Source organism: Pleurodeles waltl, chromosome 5, assembly GCF_031143425.1.
Source record: "Pleurodeles waltl isolate 20211129_DDA chromosome 5, aPleWal1.hap1.20221129, whole genome shotgun sequence".
Taxonomy (NCBI): domain Eukaryota; kingdom Metazoa; phylum Chordata; class Amphibia; order Caudata; family Salamandridae; genus Pleurodeles; species Pleurodeles waltl.
In genome coordinates this window covers 681,885,464-681,911,573 of record NC_090444.1, presented here as the reverse complement: position 1 = coordinate 681,911,573, position 26,110 = coordinate 681,885,464, and the positions used below count along the sequence as shown (strand labels likewise).

At 47.5% G+C, this 26,110-nt stretch overlaps 1 protein-coding gene across 2 annotated transcripts in view; it reads right to left on the bottom strand.

The window, feature by feature from the left end:
* Nucleotides 1-12,923: 12,923 nt before the first annotated feature.
* Nucleotides 12,924-26,110, bottom strand: part of SYNJ2 (synaptojanin 2) — a 494,632-nt gene continuing 481,445 nt past the window's right edge. The window contains exons 26-27 of one of the 2 annotated variants that reach the window (XM_069234571.1): nt 18,205-18,419; nt 12,924-13,859 (exon numbers count right to left, since the gene is read on the bottom strand). In XM_069234571.1, the coding sequence (XP_069090672.1) occupies nt 13,179-13,859; nt 18,205-18,419 (896 nt within the window). In that variant the 3' untranslated portion in view covers nt 12,924-13,178. The remainder of the gene's footprint in view (nt 13,860-18,204; nt 18,420-26,110) is intronic. The other variant, XM_069234573.1, reaches the window with a different exon arrangement.

Below are 26,110 nucleotides of genomic sequence, written 5' to 3'. Positions count from 1 at the left end.
AGAGACAAGAGGGGTAGGTCAGGGGAGTAAGGGGCCTTTACTTTAAGTTTACGCAAAAAGCTCCACCAACAGCGCGCAAGGACTTTAAATTCAAGGGAATCATGCGTCCCAATACCCGGACACCCCAACAACAGTTCGTATAATCTAGTCTCTGGGGGAGTAAATGCCTTTACCCCCAACCCTGTCGCTGCTCTGTTGGCTATCCACTGCTCCAACCACTGGAGCTGCGCTGCCAAGTAGTAAGCCTCAAAGTCTGGGACTGCTAGACCTCCGTCTGTGGACCGCCTCTGAAGTTTGGCCAGAGCCACTCGCTTCCGTCCACCCCCCCAGATAAAGGCTATGACCATGGATTCTAGTTCTGCAAATATGGCCTTAGGAATCCATACTGGCAGGACCGTGAAGTGATACAGGAGGCGAGGCAACACCACCATTTTAAGGATGGCTACCCTCCCCGCTACAGATAGAGGTAAGGTTTGCCAGAAAGCCATGTTGGAACGGAGGGAACGCAATGAGCCTCCAATATTGCTGTCTATTATATCCTGTGGGTCATGGAAAATCTTGACCCCCAAGTATGAGAGGCATCTTGGAACCCACTGGACATTTCCCAACTCTAATGGTGGGGTTACAGTAGCGTTCAAAGGAAACAGGCCGGTCTTGCCCCAATTCACCCGAAGTCCAGAAAGCTCACCAAACTGCGAAAGCAACTGTTGGGTCCGGGGAAGGTCTCTGTGTACATCGTCTAAGAAGATCAACAGATCATCCGCATACAACGCTATTTGATGTCTCTTACCCCCTGCCACTATGCCGGGACCCCCACCACCACCGCGCGCTGCGGCTGCTAATGGCTCCATAGCCAGTGCAAATAGCAGCGGCGATAGGGGACACCCCTGTCTGGTACCCCGCTCAACGACATAAGGTCAGGATATAATCCGTCCTGTCCGTACCCTAGCAGTGGGCTCAGTATACAACAATCTGACCCAGGCAATGTATTCAGGTCCGAAACGAAGGCGGGACATCACTGTATAAAGGAAAGCCCACTCCAAGCTATCAAAGGCCTTTTCTATATCGACTGCGAGCACTCCAGGGGCTGGGCTAGTCGATTTTCGATCGTTCATGACCGCTATAAATCTGCGTATGTTATCCGCTGTGTTGCGCCCCGGGATGAACCCTGCCTGGTCAGTATGTATTAGTGTTGCCATGTGGGGGAGCAGCCTAGAGGCCAGAACCTTGCTGAGGATCTTGAAATCCAGGGTCAGCATGGATAAAGGTCTGCATGCCCCAGCTTCCGCAGGATTTTTCCCAGGTTTAAGCAAGGGCACTATTACTGCCTCCCTCGCTGTTGCCGGTAAAATTCCCCGGTCTCTGGCGGATTGATATAGAATCTCAAGCCTAGGAGCTAAAAAATCTATATACGTGGCATAGAATTTGATAGGGAGACCATCTGTCCCCGGAGTCTTTCCCCTCGATAGTTCACTAATGGCCCTCCGAATCTCTGGTTGTGTAATGGCGCCCTCAAGTTGTGTCGCAGCGTCTGGTGGTAGTGTCTGCAACTGCAGTCTAGATACATAACTATCGGTGGAGTTACCGTCAGGACGAAGAGTGCTTTTATATAATCGTTCGTAAAAGGTCATGAGGTGAGAGTTAATTTGCTCCTGCCCGTGAAGGGGATTCCCACACTCCGATATAATTTCCAGGATAGGTGATGTCTTATGCGTTTGAGACACTACCCAAGCTAACATCCGACCCGCTTTGTCTCTCTCCCCGTGTGCTCGTGTGATATAGTTTTGGTAGTCAAAGCATCGAAGACGCTCCACACAGTCAGCGACCGTTGCTCTAAGCTCTAAGATAGTAGGTTGAAGGAGCGGATTTTCAGGCCTTTTTTTCTCCATCTCTCGCAGCTCACTCTCCGCTTGTTCAGTGTCCCTAAGTAGAGTCCTTCGGACCCCCACCGCTCCCGCAATACAGCGCCCACGCACCACCACTTTAAAAGCATCCCATTCAATCAATGGGTTATTGGTCGAAGCCTCGTTATCTACAAAGTAGTGGGTAATATGGTGTCTTAGCTCCTCCCGAAAGGGTGCGTCTTCTAGGGACTCAGTCTTCAGCCGCCAGGTGGGGATGCGGGAAGGGGGAGAACCCCAGCGTAACTCTAGTAATAGAGGGTTATGATCAGAGATTGTGCGGGTCAGGTATTCAACATTATGCACCTGAGGGAAAATGTCTGGGGAGCAGAAAAACACATCCAAGCGGACATGGAGCTCATGCCAGGGGGAGAAGAAGGAATAGTCTCTGGTCTCTGGGTGTAGTCGTCTCCAGACATCCACCAGCCCCCAACTCGCCTGCCAGGAGGAGAATAGCCCTGCTACTCTCATCAGAGGGGAATCATGTAACGGAGGGTGGGAGCGATCTCTGGAGGGATCGGCCACATAATTAAAGTCGCCCCCCATCACTAGGGGGAACTGCAAATAGGTGGCTAGGAGGCCCGATAAGCGTGTAAAGAACTCACCCTGGTCCCAGTTCGGGGCATAGACATTGATCAACGCTAGATCTCTTCCCTCCAATCGACCCCGGATTGCTACAAAACGTCCCTCAGGGTCTATGAGCGTGTCTAATAACTGGAATGGAACCCCGGCTCTGATCCATATCAAGGCACCCCTGGCGAATGCAGAATAAGAGGTATAGTATGCCTGGCCCCTCCACCTTTTCTGCAGTGCTAGCCCTTCAGCCTGGGTTAAATGTGTTTCTTGGAGCAACGCAATCTGAATCCCCCTCCGCTGTAAATGTGAGAATACCTTATATCTCTTAGACATTGTGTGCATGCCCCGTACATTCCATGAGAGAAATGTATAAGTGCCTAACGACGCCATAACTGTGTTTCAATCCCCATCTGTGACATACCCCATGCAGGGCTAGCATATACCACGAGGATCCCTACTCTCACATTATATAACATCAGCAGACCAGTGTAAAACAACCACCACTCATCACTCCCCCTAAACAAGCCCCAACAATTAACATCCCAACTCCCCTTCCCCAGGACAAAAGTTTGAACGGCTCTCATCCAAACTTCGCGAAATGTCAACTAGATTATCGAAAGTGGGGTAACTCCTAGATCACAAAAGGAGTGGGCCATCGCTCTAATCCCCACTACCGGATTGCAAGATATAGTAGTACTTGTGGACCCAGATCTCATCCATCTGGCAGGTACGACCGCCATAGTGACAGCTAGTACTCCCACCTCACCGGCCACCACGGTGTCTGCCAGGGGAGGCTCTCATTACTAGGACAACTGGCGCAAGTGTAGTTCGATGGGAGGACTCTCATATGATACAGTCAGAAGTGCCCGGTGTTATGGCCGGGCCCGATCTGTCGTATACTTGGGAAGTCTCGGATTCATGGTCCGAATCAGATGGTTCACAGTCCGCAGCAGTCTGTACTTGGGATCCGCGATCAGAGCCGCTCAATGAAGCTGCTGCCTCCATGGCTTTTCGCCTCTCAGTTTGCATCTCCACAGGGGAAGGACTATTTACTATACGGGCCGCGTTGCGTTTAGCCCCTCTCCTCCGTCCATGCTCAGGGCCCTGTGCCGGAGGACCATTCCCCTCATGTGGAAGCAGATCAAGCCATTGCCATACCTCCTCCGCCGTAGTGAAAAACTGTGTACTGTCTTTGGTCACTACCCTAAGCTTCGCCGGGAACAGCATGCCATATTGTAGACCCAATTGGCGCAGTTTCTGTTTTGCAGCTCTGAAGGTGGCCCGTTGTTTCTGTACTTCCCGGGAGAAGTCTGGGAAGATACGAACCGTGTGATTGTCCATTGTGCGATCCCCTATGGTCCTGCTTTGATGCAACAGGTAATCCCTATCTCGGTAATGAAGAAGCCTGGCTATTATAGGTCGCGGGGGGCTCCCGGAGGGGGAGGACGCGTCGGAACTCTATGTGCCCTCTCAATCGCAAAAAAAGGAGAAAGTCCATGGCCCGCTAAATCCTCTCGGAGCCACCGCTCGAGGAACTCCGCCAGGCCAGTTTGTGGAACACTTTCAGGCATACCAATCACCCGTATGTTATTGCGTCGCGATCTATTTTCCGCATCTTCGGCCCTTAATTCCAGGGCCCTGATCCTGGTCTCCAGCTGCTGTGTAGACTTAGTGGCATCCTTGACCTCCGGAAGAAGCTCTTTAAGTTGTCTGTCGGTGGTGGACACCTTTTCGGCCAGGCGGCAGTGATCGTCTCGCAGTACTGTGAGATCCGTGGCCAAAGCGTCGATTTTCCCCTCCAGTGCTACACGGGAAGCCGTTATAGCTTGTAGGACATCTTGAAGTGTGGGGTCGTTCCGACCCTCTCCTGAAGTGCCATTCCTGGGTTCAGGCGGGTCTGCCTGTGCCTCAGCTGAGGACCCACCTTTTTGTTCTATGTCCCTCCGGCGACCGGCTTTACCCATTTTCTGGGGTATGGCTCCAACTCCGTCTGGTCGGTGGGCTCTGGACATCTACTCTCCCACCACAGCGCTGTATACTGCACTGCCAGAGGGATCACCAAACTTTTATTAGAGAATTGCTGTTTCTGGCGCTCGGTACACGTGTAAGAGGTTTATCGCCTTCCAGTGCCAGCCGCACTCCGCACTCTAGGCCGCTAAGAACCCCTGGGGGACACCTCACGCCAGGTAGACAGGATACTCTCTCTCCTCCCAGTCAGGGTGTGGACCTGTCGAGCCAAGCAGCCTCGCCGTTCGTGGAGGGCGCCTTCAAGCATGCATGACTCCCATCCAGTGTCTTGGGGCCCCCTGCGCTCTCCTGTATGTAGCGCTGCGCATCTAGGGGGACCTCTGTAGAGGGGGGCCGTATGCACCGTGCTCCAGTGCAGGCCAGGTTCGCCCCATCAAGCCGCTGACTTCGCCCTCCTCGTTCCAGCTCACCTCAGGCGGTCCATGGAGTCGAGCCTCCCCAGAAGTACCCCCCGGCGTTGCCGTGCAGACTGTGATCAGTCGTCCTCAGAGGGGAGCTGCCAAAGGAGCTCTGGGGGAACCCCGGAATTATCGCCTCTCACCGTGATCCACTCGGTTCTTCCCTCGGGTGCCGGATGCCATGTTGTGTGTGCTCCGCGGTCCTTATCCGAGCACAGACGCAGTGCTGGGCCCCACTGTTCGTCGGCGTGGGTCCCCAGAGGGAACCACCAGATCCCCTTGTACTTCCTGTCTCCCAGAGGGGTGAGCTGGAAAGGATCAGGGAGTTGCTTTAGTGGATCGTCTGCCGCCGGGGACGCCGTTCAGATCGCGGCCGCCATTTTTTTATTATTTTTTTCCGCGGCACTCCGTCGGCCGCCAATTCGGCCCAGAAACTCTCTTCCCTCCGGGATCGGGCCCCTCAAAATGAGCCTCGGGACCCCTTCGCACTTGCAGCCAGGCAATGGGGCGGGTTGGGGGTCCACTGCTTTTCAGGCTGGACCAGAGTGGGGATCGCTGGCAGGAGCCTCACGGAGAGGCTTCCTCTGCCATCGGCGTCAGGCCACGCCCCCACCACTACCCCAGTCCTTGGCAGGATGAAGCACTCTGGGCACAATGCCCCCTCCAGAACCAGTGGAGAATGGCATCCACTTGAGAGACTGTGGCTTAGCACTCCCAGGATAAAGAAGTGGGCAAACCACCCACTGGAGAGACTTGAGAGACTGTGGCTTTGCACTCCCCAGGACCAAACTGTGGGCATGGAGCCCCCTCGTGGAGCAGTGGTGTCGTCTGTTCATCTGGCTGAGGTGCCCCCCCCCCCTCTCCCCTGAGGTGCCTGTTTATTTTCAATCTGATGTCCCAGCAGTGCTCTCTCCGTTTCGAGTCAGGTATCAGGTGTGGGCTTCGCCCATGCATTTTGGGACCACTGGTCCACGGACAAAGATTTCATTACTATCCGGGCTTGTGTAGTTGGTGTACATATTTGTATATAGTGATGATTTAAATTTTGGACTATCTGATTTTTTGATGATTACACTCGTTACAATCATTTCATTTTGTCCTTGCGTTCTTCCAGAGGGTGACGGGGTGTAAATGTCAAGAGAGACCGAAGCCAGAGACACTTGCCAAGACCACCACCAGGAAATAAGACTCTCCCTATTGTCCCCCTTGTGCCCCACTCAGTCATCTTGTCCACCTTTAACTGCCATTGCTCCCCTTCCTACGTCCCCTTTGGACACTGCACCTGTGCTACAAACAGACTGGAACAATACCCTGGACTTTCCTCCATCATCATCCCATTCCATTGCACTTTCCCCTCAATAGCTTAGTACTACAATAAACACCCTTGGACAAACTTCGACTACTAGTATTTCATGTATTGCAAATTTGTATTAATTGAAACAGCTACATCCATTGCAAATGAACTGTACACAGTGAGAGCATAGAATGAATGACCTTGCTGGCTGTTGTGATCACATCAAAACATTGTTGTCCTATCACCAACATCTGTAAAATGACAATCCATAGGTGACAGTAAGTAGAGAAAACAAGTGGGTAATGGCAGCATGCCAATGTCACACAGAGGACACCAATAGTCATCGAAATGTGAAGTTTCACTGTCTCACCTGTGTCATTGGAAGTATTGACGGATCACTAATGTTCTGTTGTCCACATCCTCATCCTCTGCCTCCTCATCCTCACTGTCCTCAGGGTCCACTGCTGCCACAGGGGCATCTCCAGTCTCCTCCTCCTGCAGAAAAGGTACATGGCGCCTGAGGGCCAGGTTGTGCAACATGCAGCATGCCACTACTATCTGGCAGACCGTCTTGGGTGAGTAGCACAGGGATCCACCTGTCAGATGGAGGCACCTGAAGCTGGCCTTCAGGAGGCCAAAGGTTCTCTCAATCATCCTTCTGGTTCGCCCATGTGCCTCATTATAACGTTCTTCAGCCCTTGTCCTGGCATTCCTCACACAGGTCAGCAGCCACAATAGATTTGGGTAGCCAGAGTCACCTGCAAGTACTGAGGGACAACATTTAACCACACACACTATCCTATTTGGCCAACAGCATAGGCATACACCAACATACACTGGATGGGGACCTAGGATCACCTATAAGCCACACCTTGTGCCTCTGTAGTTGGGCAATCACATTTGGGATGCTGCTTTTCCTCAGGACAACGGCATCATGCACCGACCCTGGATATTTAGCATTGATGTGGGAGATGTACTGGTCCACCAGGCACACCATCTGCACATTCATGGAATGGAAACCTTACAATTCCTGTACACCTGTTCATTCTGCTGGAGGGGACAAACGCAATATGTGTACCATCAGTCGCCCCAATAATATTGGGGATATGGGGACAAACGCAATATGTGTACCATCCGTCGCCCCAATAATATTGGGGATATGTACCATTGCATAAAATCCTGCCTTCACAGCGGCTAAATCTTCCACCTGGGGGAAAGCAATGTAGCTACACATGTGTTTTACTAGGGCGGACAAGACTCTTGCCAGCACGATTGAGAACATTGGCTGTGACATTCCTGCTACCAATCCCACTGTCACTTGGAAAGAACTAGTTGCCAGGAAATGAAGCACTGATAGAACATGCACAAGAGGGGGCATCCCAGTGGGATGACGGATAGCTGATATCAGGTCAGGCTCTCACTGGGCACACAGCTCTGTGATTGTGGCCCTGCCCAGTCTATAGGTGAGTATATTGTGCCTGTCCTCCAGTGCAGCTAAGTCCACCAGGGGTCTGTACACTGGGGTATGTCTCCATGTCCTATTCATCCGCAGTGGTAGGTATCTAAGGGACACAAGAGCGAGTAGGCAGCCACAATTTGAACAACTATACCACAACAGCAGTCCACATTGTGCAATCATGTTTTGGGACAGTGGAATTTAAAAGAATGTGCCTATTTATCCTGTGACGCAGCAATTATCGATAGGACTTCACTTCTGAGGAGTTGAGCGACTGGTGGATGGGGTCCTACCCCAGTACGGACTACTCTATGGGCCTCCAGACCAACAGGTGAGTACACTGTGGGCACAATGCTTGTGGCATGGATGCATGGAGATGTGTGTGAAGGCATCGTGTAAGGGTGGGTGGGAGTATTTTCTGTTGGCAGTGTACATGTTGTGAGCTGGCCTAAGTGTGTTGCAATGGTGATGGGATCGGGTATGGTGGGCCATGTGTGTGACAGGCTAGGCAGTTTGTCTAATGGAGTTCTCCTCTATGTTTTACCTCTGCAGGACAACACCCATCAAAAGAAGGGATTATGTTGTGCCATCGCCAAGGACATGCGGACCCTGGGGGTCTATGGCAGGCGGATCACCCACTGTCGCAAACGTTGGGAAGACTTGAGACGCTGGGCATGGAAGACTGTGGAGGCCCAGCTGGGGATGGCCTCCCGAGGAAGGGGTGCCCGTCGGACCCTGACCCCCCTGATGGCCCGCATACTGGCGGTGGCCTACCCTGAGCTGGATGGGTGCTTGAGGGAGTCACAGCAGCCACAAGGGGGTGAGTACAGTGGGTATAATTACAATTTATGGCTGGTGGGGTGGTATCCGGGTGGTGGTTGTGTGTTAGTGGGTGCCCCTAAGGCCAGGCCAGACATAGCAGCGTAGGTCCTCTGAAGGGTAATGGTTGCATGGCAAACACAGGGAACCTAGCTTGTTAGTATTCACTTCTAGGCAGGGCTGCTTGGGTCCCACGTGTGATGCAGTTGGCAGTGTGTGCTCCTCTTCATGCCTTGGTGACTAGCCATTTCACTGGTAGTGCAATGCATATGGCGTAGGCCTGCTCCCTGTGTGGGAGGGTGGTGTTGGTGCTGACATTGACCCAGTGTATCCTTTGTCTCTCTCTCTCCCCCCTTTCTTGTTTTGTCATCCTGTCCTCGTGTGCATTAGCATCATTTGGCGGAGGAGCAGAGGCCCTGTCGACAGAGGGAGCTGCATCCCATAAGACCCTGGAGGAAGTCCACCGACGTCGAGGGAACAAGTGGGACGGAGGGCGAGGGGAGCACGACGGCGGAGACTGGAGGGGACAACACAGACTCTGATAGCTCCTCTGATAGGGGCTCCCTGGTGGTGGTGGACACCTCTGTGACCACCCCAGCTGCAGGTACAGCCGCCACCCCCTGTACCAGCACTGCCCTCTTAGTAGCCCCTCAGCGAGTTGCCTGTGCCCACTCATCCTTGAGGGTGGGCATCTCCTTCACCCCAGGCACCTCAGGCCCTGCCCCAGTGAGCCCTGCTGCCCTGAGTGAGCAAGCTATTGACCTCCTGAGATCCATCTCTGTGGGGCAGTCAACTATTGTGAATGCCATCCAGGGGCTGGCATCCCAGATGCAGCAATGCAATGCATTCCAGTAGGGCATTCACGGTGGTTTGGCAGCCCAACAGAGATTGATTCAGGCTCTGACCTCCTCTCTGATGGCAGCCATTGTCCCTTTTTCTACCGTCCCCCTCCAGCTACCACTTCCCAGTCCCATTCTCAACCCCAACCCATCCCAAACACACAAATAGACGAGCATGCACACAAGGCAATACCTGAGTGTGGCACAGGCAAACACATGCACCACACTTCATCCCACAGGCATTCACACAAACACCATACCGTTGCAGACACAACAACATCCACAGCCTCCACTGTCTCCTCCTGCACCTCCCTCCCAGTTACATCCACACTCACACCTGCATGCACTACATCTACATCCACTATCAGCATCACCACACCAAGCAGAACACACACCTCACTGGCAGACACCTCCACAACATCCATGCATGTGTCCCCTGTGTCCTCTCCCCCCGTGTCTGTGCCCCCCCCCTCCTAAAGGACACAAACGCAAGCACTCACACCCAACAGCCATCCACCTCACATCAGCATACAGCCCATGCACCTACACCCACATCCAGCAGACATACACCTCCAACAACCACTCCCTGATCCTCCACTCCCATTACTCCTCCCTCCTCCCGCCCCAACGTCCCTAATAAGCTTTTCCTTTCCCAAATTGACATCTTCCCTACCCCTCAAGTCCTGCATGTATGGGCAGGGTACCAAGGACACAGCCCAGCACCACAACCAAACAGTCCACGGGGACAGTGTTAGCACCACCTACTCGTGGTGGTAAGAATACCAGACCTACGACACTAAAGGGGAAGGAGCCACCATCACTAGGGATGAAAGGGAAGAGTCCTGCACCAGCTGTGAGGAAGGGGAAGGACCCTACACCAGCTGGGAGGAAGAGGAAGGAGCCTGCACCAGCTGTGAGGAAGGGGAAGGAGTCTGCGCCAGCTGTGAGGAATGGGAAGGAGCCTGCACCACCAGGCAGAGAGGGGAAGAGCCCATCCACCCATGCCAGGAAGGGTAAGCGATCCCCGACCCTGAACAGGAGGAGACCAGGCACTCTACGCCAGCAGAAGCTGTCAGGCTAACACTGCCATCACCACCAGCTGTCACGGGGCCCCCTCCTCCAGCTGTGGTTGTGCAGCCATCAGCAAGTGCAGGGGCTGCCCAGGAGCCTCCTCCAACCACCACCACCATGCAGCCATCAGTGAGTGCAGGGGTGGCCCAGGAGCCTCCTCCAACCACCATCACCATGCAGCCATCACCGCCGGTGTATGCCATGTAGTCCACCCTCCAGGGGCTACTGTGCGGGCTGCCTCCTCCAGAGCCACTCAAGAGACTGTGGCCTTGCACTCCCCAGGACAAAGCAATGGGCTTGTTGCCTTCTCCAGAACCAGTGGGAAAGACACCCACTCGAGAGACTGTGGCCTTGCACTCCCCAGGATAAAGCAATGGGCATGTTGCCCCCTCTAGAACCAGTGGGAAAGACACCGACTCGAGACTGTGGCCTTGCACTCCCCAGGACAAAGCAATGGGTATGTTGCCCCCTCCAGAACCGGTGGGCTTCTTCCTGTATCCGGCTGAGGTGCCCCCCCCCCCAAGGTGCCTGCCTATTTGCAAAGTGATGCCCCTGCAGTGTTGGCTAGTATTCGAGTTGGACTGGGCCCTGTGGCCACGTGGGCCCTTTGAACCTTGGATTTGGCAGTGTCCCTTTGTGTACATATGTACATATCTGTTTCATTCACAAAACAAATTATTAATTTTGATGTTGATCTGATTACAATCACTTTAGTCAATCCCTGTTGTCCTTGCATTATTCTGCCATTTTTCAGGGCCAAATTGTTTTTCTTGTGCAGCTGGTTGTGTGTATGGTGTGTGTGTGTGTCAGGTGTGTGTTGTGCGTGTGTGTGTCAATCTTGTTTTCCTTCCACCCTCCCTTGTGGGATAGGTGGCTGTACTCATCGTCGTCGTCATTGGTGTTCCAGGTGTAGCATAACGTATAAGATCAGTGGGAAAACATGCAGTTCGGGTTCCATGGCGGCGTGGTTCTGTCCTGTGTCTCCAATGGTGAGTCCTTTCACTTCTGAGCTGTGTTTCCGCCAGGCTTTTGTTGGCATTAGTACCGCCCAGGAAAAGGTGGTGGTTTGCAGGGTCAAAATATAGTGGGCGGTACTTTGTCTTCCACCTGGCTGTTGGCGGCTACCACCGTGGTGGCTGTTGTTTCTGCCCTGGCGGTTGGTGTGGTACATTGGCTGTGTATGGAAGTTATCACCGCCATGGTCATAATTTGGTAGTACTTACTGCCAGCCTGTTGGCGGTACTACCGCCTCTTTATCACCCACCACGAAGGTCGTAATGAGGGCCTATGTCTTCTTCATGGCAGTCATTTTCTTTCATCTCATGTCATTTTCTGGTGATTCTGTTGCATAAAGGTAATTTACACAGAGCACACACGCACTGCATGCCTGCCAAGCATCGTGGTTCACTCCTAAGCTGCAACATACAAATAAGTGCATTCTTGGAGTCGTAATCTTGGTGTGCTTCCATCGAACTAATAAACAATTATGTCCTGCCAACTTACAGTAGTCAATACTAAAACAGGTGCTTTTGCTGCCTGCTCAGCAGGTCTCACTCCAAGATTCTCAACAGGAGAAAAGGTTAAATTCTGCTAATTTATAACTCTGTAGTAGTTACACAACCCATAGAGCTACTATATGAGAAATGCTGTTCCATTTGCTAAACACAATTTGAAAACATCTGAAGTTTGATTTCACAGGTCTGTCCAACAGAACTCCCACGTTTCCCGTTCCATGTGTGAGTAGCTTATCCAGTCCAGGGGCAAGTTCTTTTGCTTTGCTTTCTGGGACTTTTAATCCTGAGATTTTTATTCTAGAATAAACAGGATTACAAGTAGTTGTAGTTGTGACCAGAAATCTACAGGGTGCTCAATGAGTTGAATAGCTTTCATTGACTACAGCTTCTTTATGTGCTTTCATTTTATGTTTTCGCGCTACGTGCTGGTTTCTTTGGGTGTTGTTTGGCTGCTTTGCCTGACTGAATTGCCAGGTTACAGGAGGGTGAAGATGAGAAAACACACTGTGCTGTTTAAATCACATGAGATCGGGGGTTGGGGGTCTGCCTTACTCACAGGCAGTAGGAATGTGAGCAATTAGAGACATCAAAACATGCAAATGCTCAAATTATTGTGTGGCATCCTTTCTTTATAGGCGGCACGGCTGGATGAACCAGAGTTGTGTCGAATGGAATTTCCTGGCTCCAGTAGCATGTATGAGCACAGGGAACCCACAAAATGCTGTTAATATTTGCATACAAATTACCTCCACACACTAATAATGTATTTACATAGCCCTTAATATTGAATTTTGCTATTTCAGAGTTAAACAACAGTAGCTGTTATTACCTTTAATATGAAGGTACTTCCAACCATCAAAAGATGGAAGGCTGAGCCTATATTTGCTAAATGCCACTGCTATTTAGCACGGCTAAAAACCATTAAGTTTACATGCATATTTTAATTGTATTGTTCAAATATTACAACTGTAGCGTAGAGTTCAACTGCTTCCTAAACAGTGTTCAAGGACACAAGAAAATAAACACGTTTACAAGTGAAATAAATTCATTTTATTTTGACACAGATAAAAAAATAAGACTTTGTTAAGAACAGGAACAGTTTAGAAAAATGTGGTTTTCTTTGTATGGCCTTCTAACATTTTCTCCCAGCCAAGCTGTCCCTGTTCATATAAAGATTCTAATAGAATCGTTTCTTTGTAAAGCCTAAGCTCTTCTAGAAGTGCAAGTACAACATGAGTTCCTGTAGATAAATAGTTTACAAAATATTGATAAAATATACTTGCTAACCGAAGTTTGTGCCTGTAAAAGAATTATTGTCCATCTCTTGACCAGGCATTTCACTGCTTTCCTTTGCCAGTGTATCAGTGCATTTCTCTTCGTTGAAAGTGACCCATTCGCTGAAATGATGCTCGACGGAAGGTTGCACTAAAGACACCTTGGAGTCAAAGTCCAAGAGGTCTATGTCATCAGGAAACCACCTGCTCTCAAATGCAAGCGCCTGGTTGGCAGCTGGTATTGGTGCCAGAGTGTGAAGTACAACATTACACCCGTCTGTCACCGAGCTGCTAGTGCTCGTATCCACCAGAATCTCTCCGTTGTTATTATTGTTATGGTTGTACGGGGTGGAGTCCAATGATACATCTCTAAGCAACAAGCCCGGTTGGCTCTGTAGCACTTGAAGGTGGAAAGCAGCGGGTGCAGACTTTTTCCTTCGCGGTGGTACCTTCGGGGTAAGGGCTGTGCTATCCTTCCCTGTGAAGTCCTCATGAATGTGGCTCTGTGCAGTCTGCATGTCATCATTGAATTTCCTTACAGACTCTTCTTTAACTTTCGGAGGTGGCAATAATGTTCTAGGTTTGGGGATGGGTGCCACTTTAGGAGGTTTTGCCCCTTCAGACTCTTTAGGACGATGCTCTGCAGGAGCCTCCACAAAGGCATCATGCTGCTGTTCTGTAGGCAGAGACTGAGAAAAAGAAAGAAGGCATTAGGTTCAATGGGCACCTTTAAAGTAACTGCAAGGGCTTTTTTCTGGACAGTGACTAGTAGCAAGCTGCAGCACATCATTCCTCGCACAGTACACACAAATGAAAGAACTGGATGATGTAAGTGAATGCAGATATTTCAAAATAAATACATATCTCGACTAATAAACACAAACATTAAAATAAGATATGTAAGGTTAAAATCAAAGTTACTCATTATTTGTGCATGAGACGCCGATCTATGCCAGAGCTTCGGGATATTGACATGAAATGAATTTACGTACGATGCATATAAATAGAAATTATTTATCCTGAAAAGGTGGCCTCCAATGTGGACTAGCTGTGACAAACTAGATCCTAAGTGGTCGTGGTATACAATAATGATACTCTGACGATGGTAAGTTTACTTTGGTTTTAATAGATGGTAGGTACTACTTTGTTGATTTAATAGACCGATTAAAAACTTTGTAATCTGACTGATTACCTCCATCTGTAATCCTTTCAAACCACAGAAAAGGAGTGGGACACCCTCATGTGATATAAGCGCTTCCATGATGTAGCAATGACTGAACACGTCTCTTTCCAAATCGAAAATGGTAATCTTGGTGAAAGTGCTGCCCTCAATGGCGAGAATAGAAGGGGATTGCAAAGGAAACCATTGGTTTCCATGAGGAACGAAGTCAGTGCTGTCTTTGTGGATAAAGGGGAACAAGGTCATACCTCAACTTCCACTACATAAATACTTCTACACCGGACTACGTGGTGCACTACAAGCCAGTCCAGTCACATTAAATTGCCCTAGACAATTTAAGCCTGCAATACCCTCTGGAACAGCAGAAGCGCCTTTCTAACGCATCCAACAATGTATTTGATATGGGAATAATGATATGATTCCGGGATATTTCAATCTTAAGCACATGGACTCCGTATGTTGTTGGTTTGATTTGATGTTTTTTTGGTTTATTCTAAATAACTGGTTTTGCAAGGAAGCGTACAATATTACAAAACGCAATGCTGCATAGCTACTAATCAGCAAATTTATGATGCATAACGAAGTCAATGGGACTGACTGCTCTCGATGCACTTGAAACCTAGTAAACATGATTTATATTTTAAAAAAAGTTAAATTTTGGTTGGTTGCTACAGTTGCATTTTCTTTGGCTGAAGTGGTAAAAAAACAGGTAACAATTAAACAAGAAATCTGGGTCTTTGGAGAGGAACAGAGATCATGGTTCGTAGCTGCTCATTTTCTAGACTGTTCTAATCACAGCCTTTGTCCCTCAGACAGGAAGGAAGATGTCCAGATGTGATTCCCACTACCCCACCCAGCAAAGATCGACGTTGAGGAAAAGACAGGAATAGAATGTTCTACGGCCAAGAGCAAAATACAAAAAGAGAAAGACCTTAGAACGAAGTCCCACACATTAGAGAAATCAAAAAAGTGAGGCAGAACAAAAGCAGATAGGTGGCTGAAATGATAGGTAAAAAAAGGCGATCGATTAAAAGCTGGGCTGTGAAAGAGATCGAAGGCACAGAAACAGAGGGGATCAAGTGCACAATAGTTGCAGAACAAGAGCGTAAAGGCAAACATGTGAGGGAGAGATGAAATAAATAGGTAGGTGTAAGAGATGCAACAGCAGAGAGAGAAAGATCACAGACACTGAGGTGTGTGAAAGAGACGGATTTCGAAGGCCTGGATGCAAATGAGAAACACAGGATTTTCAAAAGACACACACGATTGAGGTATCAGAGACGCTGTGCTGTCAGTGGACATTTGTACACCCCAAAAAGCACAGGACAGCACTTTGCCTCCTACCAGGAGGCACAAGAGGCTTTCAGCCTTAGCCAGGGCATATACCTACAAAATGCAAAATTGCATCCTGCTAGGGAGATTTGGAAGGAGTTCTCTGGCACGCCCCCACAATCGGACGTCCGGCAAGCATCCATGGGCATGGGAGAAAGAGGACATTTGACATCCTGGGTGTAAAAAGCCTTCAAAGAAGTGGACAGGCCCAAACGACAGCTAGTAGCCTCGGCAGCCTGGAGGGATGACCTGTGGAGGCCAACTTACAGATGAATAGAAAATGACGTGTTCGCTGGTTCGAGGAAGTTCCAGGAACACCAGGCTCAAATTAATTCAGTTTTTATTTATTTCCACCGCACATACCTCACACCCAATTTATAGGGGCCGATTAGCTGCATGCCCTCAGTGGGGGCGGGGGCGAGCTACCTTCTTACATAAGAGTGTGGCAGTGCGGCTCCCCCTGATGGCGTACTGGTGGGAGGTGGTGGAACAGCTCCTACTTGACCCCTCCCCTAGTGAGTGTCTGCTAGACATTACAAAAATGCCCTAGATGGAATACGAATTCCTACAGTTAGCAATTCTATTGGCAAAACAAAAAATTGCCATGGAATGACTGGGTACTCGGGGGCCAGTACCAGAAAGGTGAGTGAAAGACACCATAGAATGCTCTGGCAGAGGAAGCTCACATTAGGTTTTCCCGTAGAGACACATGTCACTGAAGACCTTCATGTGTGGGGAGAGATACTGATGGCCTTCGAGGCGGTATGGGCCCAGGAGGAGGATCAGAAGCCTGAATGGGGAGCAACCGGTGATGCCTCTATGGGTGCCCAGGAAACTCCCGGTTTGGATCTGTAAGGTACACAGAACATCGAGAGGGAATATATGGCATATCCTTGGATCAAGGACAGGATGTATCATGGGTGGCAGGAAGAGAAGCTTCACAACACTATTGAAATAAAGGCATTCACACATGAGGGACAATTTATTAAAATGTAAGCATATTCTTGGAACTATAAAAGAACTGTCACAGTTGTTTCCGATACTATATTCCATTGCATGCATGACTGTTTTAATGTAAATGCATTAATAAAGATTATTAAAAAAAGAGACAAGCAACGATGATCTGCTTTTGGGGGAATGTAGTTCTCTCCGAGGATTTCATTTTTTCAAGGCAACAATGGTAAGTGTGATTCCATCTGAATTCAGAAGGGACACAGGGCTCAGGTGGAGGGCAGGGCCACAGAGGCAATTACCACATCTTTTTGTATTATCTGTCTGAAAAAGTGCAAACCAATAAGGCATTTGGATCATGAGAGTTGTGCTGCGGAGCAGCAGTACTCAACTGAGGGCTAGTATTATTGCTCCGCCACCTTGCGGTGGGGGCACCCCTGCACCACTCAGAAGACTGGGGATGGGAAATTCTAGTTTTTGAATCCCAGAAAATGCTAATCTCTAACATCAGCTGGGTAGTTTTTCAGTAGGCTGACTGTTGACACAGCTGTTTGTAGCCAACAAGACTTGTTCTGTAAGGTCAGCTAGTTAGTTATATAGCATTGTACAGTGGTGGGCAAGCAATGCAGTTGGTCTTTAACATGATGGAGGCAAACGTCTTCCCTTAATCTGTGTAGGCAGCAACAAAGCTTTTCTATTTTGAACAGACAGCTGCCTTGGCTAGGTCCTCGGTACCAGAGGCAGGAGTCATACCGTGTGACGTTTTTTTTTATTTTTCTGAAGGAAAGGGCTGTGAAATGCTGCAAGCAATAGAAACAAGTCATAGAGAAAATATTGTCCGGTGTTTTCCTGCTTATTTGCTTTAATAGTAGTTGCAGTATGAGGTACACAACGGGTAAGAGTAAGCATTAGGTTTTGGTGGAACTCGAGTTTCACTTCACAGAATTCCACAGTTTCAGAAAAAATCCGCAAGATTCTGCCGAGTTCCACGGACAGAGCGGAATTTGGGCAAATCAGTGTCAACGACACCATGTGACTTGCCAGAGGGCGCTGCTTCTTTTTGGCACTTAACTAGATTCTATACTCGAGTGGCAGCTTTCTCAATGCGAACAGATGGTGTCTGCGGCAACCGCTTACATTGAGAACTTGCACCAGGAGGCATTCTGGGCTGAAAATTGCACTAAGGGATTCAAATTCTCGCTTGCGCTCGCCAACTTAACTTTGGCCAGCCGGGCACAAGAAAAAACTCTGTCACATGGTGGTTAGTAGAGTTTTGTTGGAACTCCATGCTCCAAGCAGACTGCAGAGTGGGCATAACTTTGCGAACTCTGCTGGGGGAATGGAATTTTTCACCCACCCCTAGTAAGCATAAAGAATTCTGGGTTTGGAGAATCTAACGAAAAGGAAAAAAAAAAAAGACACTGTAGTCCATCGTGGATTCCTAAGTGACTACAGTCAAAATTTCCTCCTAAAGCAACCTTATTGTAAAAGCCATACAAAATGTAATTGATTTTTTAATTGATGGATTTCGCACATCAAGATAACCAAAGCAAAGCACTTCATTGTCTTACTTTTTCACATTTGATCCCAATCCTTTGCATGGCCTCTGGTTTCTTCACACTGGGAATTTGTGGTGGAGGTCTGTGCGGAACCAGCGCCGGCGCTGGGCGAGCAGCATGAGATGAGGGGGGCTTTATTTCAACAACCACATTCTCCAGTTTTGCTGAAGTTTGAGTCTTTATTGTAGAAGGCACTACCACATCTTTGGTTGCATCAGTTTGTTTTTCTGAAATTGAACAGATAATTCAAAGGACATTTGTAACAGCCTGATTCGACCATCATCTGAACTACAAAAATGAACTTTCAAGCATAATATTCAAGGTATCATTAAATAAAGTTATATTTCAAGAGTGACATTCACAGCTCATGCAATTTTCGACATCACCTTAAACTAATTTATCACAAATACCAAAGGACAGAGGTGCCTAAGGAATATAAATTCAAGTGCTTAGAAATGAGAATAAACAGTTTCCCAGCAGTTGATAATTTGGACACAACACATGTAGAAAAATGGAGAAAACATCATTTTGTCAGTCAAGAAACTTTATTTCGGCCACAGGGGCCATAAAAACACATAGCAGCAATAAATAAATAAACAAGGTTATACAGAATATGTACAGTACATGTAACTACATAAAAATAATAAAATGACATGCACTCTCAGAGTAAATTGATACATTCTTACTAAAACCATTATACAGATAAAAGTTTTCCTCTAACAATCCAACTAGCCCCAAGGAACTTGGCAACAGCAATCACTAACGTTGAGGGAGTGTCTGATCTGAGAATTCAAAAGGCTATGTCGGACTTGCGGACTCCCAAGCTGGGGCCAACCATTTCCTGTGACAGGCAGCATATGCAGGGAAGACAAATAAAACATGAGGGAGGTTTTCAACAGGTGCTTTGCAAGCCGGGCAGATGGTTTGTTTCTTCATATGACCAGCGACTGGTAAGTGATCTTAGTGGCAAGGTGCCTATGCGGAACCGGACGTACAATTTCCTTTTTCTAGGCACTGTGATGATGTCCCAGAAGGCCTTGTATTTGCACTTCTCTTTTAGGTTGGCAAATTCACATGATAGTGTGGAGTGAAGTGCAACCCCAAGATCTTCAGAGTCTACTGTTTGCCAATACAATTTTTTGAGGTCGATTTTTGATGGAAAGGAGGCTGTTGTTGGAGAGTCCCAGAGTTCTCTAAGCCTAAGCAAATACAGTAACCTATTGATGTGCCTGAGCCAGGCGATACTGTGAGAGTGGCCAGCTTCTAAAATGACCTGCAGGGCTACAGTAAAGTAAGTAAGCTCTGGGGTAGTCCAAAGGCGCCGCTCGCACAAAAGGGGACGCAGGTGGACCAATGTGTTTCATACCTAGGTCCTTAAAAAGGGGGTACAGTGGAGTGCTTGGCGGGAGGGACACGATATTTCTTAGGAAATTATTTTCAGAGATTGTTATTTCTTGGGCTTTGGCATAGCCCCATAGTTCAGCCCTGCAACGAGCCGAGCTCACAGCCTTGGCTTCCTATATCTGGATTGCAAGGCATATTGGTTTGGTGTGCGAGAGATTAAAATCCTTTATTAAAACCCCTGTTGTTTGCTTTAGTTTTAGTGCCTGCTTTGTAATATGTGATTTCCAACACATGTTTTCAGTTAACATTAGGCCCAGGTAACTAAATGTGCCCACCTTTTCAAGTGGATTACCCTTGAGGATAAACTTCCCTCTGAAGGATCTGTGGGGATTGAGCGTCATTTATTTAGTTTTGGAGGCATGGATTTCAAGTTCCCGCATGGAACAAAATTCCTCAAAGCACACGAGGAGTTTCCGTAATCCGCATGGTGTCTTGGATATCAGGAGTGTATCATCTGCAAGAGCAAGACTGGAATTATTTGTGTGCCTAGTGATGGTGCATCAGCCTCCATTCTGAGTAGTGGGGGGACAATAACATTAATGTACAAAAAGGTGGGGGCAAGGACACACCCTTGCGGTACACCACTTGACACCTGGATTCTGTCAATTAGCTGCCCCTTGTCATCCCACCTGACACATGCATAATTACCCTCATGAAGCCAAATTAATGTGCTCTGGGATTCCCATTATGGAAAGAACTTCCCACAACTTGTTACGGAGTACTAGATTGAATGCTGATTTCAGGCCCACAAAGGCAGCATACGGATTCCCTTTGCCAATTAAAATTGTCTGCCAGTATAAAAGCAAAAACCTCAGGGCTTGCTCAATGGTGGGTATTTTTTTATGAAAACCTTCCTGAATAGGTCTAAGAATGTTGTGTTCAGCCATCCAGTCTTGAAGCTTGCCCAAAAGGCAGTGACAAAACACTTTCTGCACACAGTCTATTAAGCTAATTGGCCTATAATTACAGGGGAGGGCTCTGTCAACCTTTTGAAAAATCCAGACTAAAATGGAACCCTTCCAGGAGTCAGGGATTGGCGCCCTAGATGCTATTGCATTCAATATGATGGTGATATATCTTGACCAGATTTCAATGCCAGCTAAAAATAAGTCTGCTGGAACTCCATCCGAGCCAGATGCCCTACCACGCTTTAGAGTACCTAAGGAATATGGTATATCCGCATGGGAGAACAGCTGCTGCACTGGTGGGGTGGGTGTTAGAATGATATTAGAGCAAGAGTCCTTATGTTCAGAGGTTATACTATCATGGTCATAGGAGTACAACCCACTAAAATGGTCTTGCCAGTCCTTTGGAGCTACATTAGTTGTAATGTTCAGTGCGCTATTTCCTGGGCCGAGCGCTGCCAAGGACCAGAACTAACTACAGTTACTCTCTCGTGCAGCGTCATTAAGTGCAGCCCACCACTTGTCATCTTGTTCACACTTGGCTTAACATACAGCTGATTTGTAAAACTTTCTAGCTGAGCGAATGGCGTTTACACCCTTAGATTTAATAGCTTGGATTAAGTACTTGTTTGAGGACCGACACTCTTTATTAAAACAGCGATGCCTACCCTTGAGCCTCTTGCCATCAGGACCTATATCTGCTGAGAAGTGGGCTGCCATGCCCTCAAAGCATGAGGTGTGAGTTAAGCTTATTTTCTAGTTGGGGATTGCGGGATCTGCCTCTAAACCCATCAATGTGGTTTTCAAGGTGTTTTTAGCAGCATTAATGAGCATTGGTTGAGCCAAAAACTTATTCCATTTTAGGTGACGTTTGTCATTAACCAGACTAATTCCCTCTTGTGCTGTTACTCGGGTGTTAATCATGGACAAGTGGTTACACAAAGCAAACATATGCACTGAAAGAGGGCTATGGTCGCTTTCAGATTTCTCAATGACTACCATGTCGATGACTAGGTGCCATAATCCTATGTCGACTAGACAATAAGCAATTCTGCTAGTGTGGTTGACTTTGTTATATGTATGGCAACCCTTTGTGTCAGATTTAGTCCTACCGTTAAGTGCCCTGAGTCCAAATTCCACGGTCAATGATTTCACCTGGGCAGCAGCCTGCGTCCACCTTTTGATGGGCGGGATATCCAAGGCAGGGATAGGCCATGCCCGATCCTCCTCGTGGAAAAACCCAGGAACATCCCAGTCAAGAGGTTCAAAGGTGACAATGAAGTCACCTGCCATAATGATTTTGTGAAGCCAGGGACAATTTAGCAAAAATGGCTCTAGAACACAGAGGGTTTTGGAGAGCCGATCCCTCTGACCCCTCTAGTATAGATGTTGAAAATGATCACAACTGTGTCTGCCCAAAATGATAGGCGAAGACCTAATAGGTAGGGGGAATCAACGGATAGCAGTGATAAGTGACAGTTTAGTGATGTTCTAGCCCAAATGGTTAAGCCCCTGGAAGGCCTACCCCTGGTACTGGGCAAAGCAGGGATGTGAGAATTTGAGTAGCTAGTCCCAAAAAGTGGATCAATCGACTATGTCTCCTGGAGAAGACATATGTCATGTCCCTCAATAAAGGAGGTAAAGGACGGGAGGGGGAGGACAGATCTCAAACCTGTCACATTCCATGAGACAAGTCGTACCCCAGTTATTAGAGGGGCTGCCCTGTCCACTGATGAGAAAGTTGAAGGGTTAGCAACCAGACGTTGGTTTGTCAGGTGGAGTTGGTTGAGGGGAGGGGGTTTGTTATCACTATTGCCCGATGGGTCCTGGGTTGACTGGCGGTATCTATCTATGGGATAGTTATGGTGTTCTCACGCTTAGCTGTCTGTTCCTGGATGGGCAAGTTATGTTCACCAGGAAAGGAAAGTACAATGTTATCAAGGTTGTGCAATGGGTCCTGGGCGGTCTGATGGGATCTGTTGGGAAGAGGAGTGTGGGTGCTTGTGGTGTCAATGTTGGGAACTACAGCCAGACCAGGGACAGTTGTTTTATATGAGTCAGAGGGTAGTTCAGCACATGTTTTAGATGGTACTTCAAGTCAATCATTCTCACTAAGCGCCCATAGGTTACCTGCTGGACAATGGGTAGGGTGCACCCCATAGTGCGCAGGCAGCGTAAAGTATTTGAACTGGACACAGGATTGCCCTAGGGCACTTGTCCTTGCATCTAGGGCCACCAGATTATCCACCATGCTCCTGTCCCTAAATGTCAACTATAGCATATCAAACTGTGTGTCTGGGTCAGGTCTTCTGACTGCATCACCTATATCCTCACGTATTACAGAGTAGCAGCCTCTCACATGGCGAATCCAGTTAACTGCCTTATTTCTGACAGAATCTCCCCATTCCCTTTGTGCCAGTGGGTGTAGTTTGGGAACGTTGACCGTTAGAGCAGTGTTATTAAGATGGGACCGGTCAATGGCAGGCTGTGCAGTGCATTTAGGGAGTGTCACTCGTAGATTTAGGGATTTGATAACAGACACCAGATACCTTTCCTGCGCCTAAGCTGTTGTGTGGGGGAGTCTAATAAGAGTTCTTGATCTTAGCACTCGTCAAAGGTTGGCCAGCAGAACTAGTCGCTGGCAAATTTGAGCAACTTCATCGGGGTACCTGCCGGGTTTGGCATCGGGCTACAGATAAGATTCATGATGGCCGTGGCATCTGAAGGAATCAGCTGCTTGAATATTGCGATTAAGGAATTAAACATAGACTTGAGTTCCGACACCTCGCTCTTTAAATCTTGTATGCATAAGATGTACTGCATTTGTCTGGGCTATATTCACATTACGTCACCCACCCTGATGCATGGATCGGGGTCGTCATTTGGGTCTGGGATATTGATAGGTACACTCAAGAGTGTTAATAAGATCTAGTGATGACTCATTCACATCTAATGAGGGAGCGTGGGTGATGACATTCCTACCCTCCCCTGCCCTACTGAGGCTGTGACCTGTTGGCTATGTTTTCCAAATATGTCAGCAATTTTCTTGTGACCCACCCCCTTCCTGACTGGGGAGCACTCGCCTCCAGTTTCGTTGTAGCCACTGTCCGGGGAAGAGGTTAAGCTTTCTTCACATTGACCCAGAAGGTTGTCAATTCTGTCCATAACACAGTTATTAGCTGCATGCTTATGACTTTTCCGCTTGGTTCTTAACACCACTCCTGCTCCACCCTCTGTTGCTTTCCTTTTACCCATCAAAGGACTGTAATTAGTGGATAAGTGTTCTGCAAAAAGTTAGTTCAATGATACAACCTGCAGGATGATACAATAATAAAAAGGAGAGAGTCAGCAAAGCATACTTGGAGATACATGTTAGGGGGGTGGTCCAGCCCAGCCTCCTCTGGGCTCCAACAGGCATGGACGGGCCCACCCTTGGCCTGGGATTCGCCCGCGCACTGCGAAGTGTCCCCACGCGCTTTATATAGCTTGTTGGTCTCATCAAGTGGATGCAGGTGCTGGTGAAAATGGCCACAAAGCAATCTGGGATATTTAGTCCCACTCTGGAGTTCGGCGCATCCCATCATTTTATAAGTTCAAGATAAATGAAGCACCCACTGACTGATCAAGCCAACGACCAAACAAAGAAACCTTTAGAGGACATAGAGAAACAGATAACTGACATAGCTCTAGAAGAAGCAACACAAAAAGAATAACAAAATCCCATGTGAAGAATTATACATGCTACAGGATTATCAGGACAAGAATAAGTCAGACATTCAAAAGATACTTTAAAGATCATAAGACGGGAAGAATTAATTAATGTGCTCACAATATGATGCATCATTTGAAGCATCATCTAGAGTAGAGCTTCAGAAAGCAACTCTACCACTGAAGATTCATGACAAAGACAAGAGAGGACAATTTATTCTGTGGCTCTAGTAACAAATCTATTGATAGATCAATATCAGAAATTGAGATTAGTGTTCCTAATAAAAGTATTTTATGTTCACCAACTTCTTATAGAACACACTGGACCTCCAGGTAGATGTATAGAAGTTTGTGAGGAAATTAAAAACCAGCAAATATTATGTGACCAAGACAATGGCTCAAAGTAACACTTGGAGATCTCAGTGAATATATCTATCACTGATGTAATGAATATACAAATTTATATGAGTATCTGAGATGACGGGAGTCCTGATATTGAAACAATAGCAATGGTCTTAAATATAGAAACTCATAGTACTCCAACTGAAACCTAAATCACATTTTTGCCAGCTGTACCCAATGGTGTCATTGACACATTTCTGGATATTTAACACTGGAAATGGATGCTATGAAATTAATTATAGATGTTCATATTTAATAAAGTGGAAAGATTAGCACTTAAAACACTTAGGGATTCATTCTGAGTTCCCTGTTTAATCTGCCAGGAGATACAGTGGCCAAAACTTACAGTTCCAGTTGGTATCACCCCATGAGTTAAGAGAGATTACCAATTGTTTCCTTAGGAATGGGAAATAACATGCAAACCACGTAGTACCAGGTCTAGTTCTGCATGTTTCAATCCCGTTGAGGAAAATAATTGGCCCTAATAAAGGAACATGTACCACATGCTTGGCGCAAGCGGTAAATGGTGTTTTATTATATTCGGTTTTAAATACTTGTTAATTCCCTACTGTCCATATTTTTATACTGAACATCATCATCTCTGTCTTTCTCACATTTATTTTTAGCTCATTTTCTACACAGTAATTAACAAGTTAAAAAAAAAAAACCTGTATCCCAAAAATCTCTTAGAGAAAACTCTGCTTCCTCCCAGCTTCTTGGGCTGCCTTTTGCTTCTCTGAAACTCTGGCTGCAATGGCAGAATCTGACATGCGAAGCATCTATCTGCAGGGACCCTAATTGATGTTCAGGTCAAAGCAAAAGATATCTGAGCTACCAAAGAGAAAATGGAAAGAGGAAACAATGAGCTTCTTGCCTGGTAAAATCAGAATAAACAGTCTTGACAGAGCACAGCACAATTAAGAACCAGCAGGACCTGTGGTTTCAACAGCAGAGCATAATCCAGATAAAAGGCTGCAGAATATTATTGACCCATGTTTTGAGGTATTATGCTAGTCCCAGATAGTCCCTTGATTCTGGTTCACCCACTTGTCGGGTATGTTTTTGTGATCATGGTGTGAATTCTTAATACCAGAACATGTTTCACAACATAAATCAGTCATCTTTCCATTTTAAACAGTTTAAAGTGGTGTAAGCTTTTGAAGTTGTTAAAGCGTAGGGAAGCCATGGAAGCAAAACTTACTGCCACTGATTTGTAGAAGGCCAACTCAGTGGTCTTTTTCTGTTATTTAGCAGTTGTCTGTAATGCCGTTGCTAGCAATGGAGTTATTCCACCATCTGGGATGTTTGCGATAGTTGAGCTTTAAAAAGGGATTCCACAAATCATAAATGTCCTTCCTGAACTTCTACTTTATACTTATAGTATTTGTGTATTTTGCTGTACAAGAACGTCACATATTTTCCCCCATTTATGTTGTTTTGTGAAATTTCATCCACAGGGGACTTGTTCAAGCAGAAAATGTCTTGCAGGCTGGGTGTAA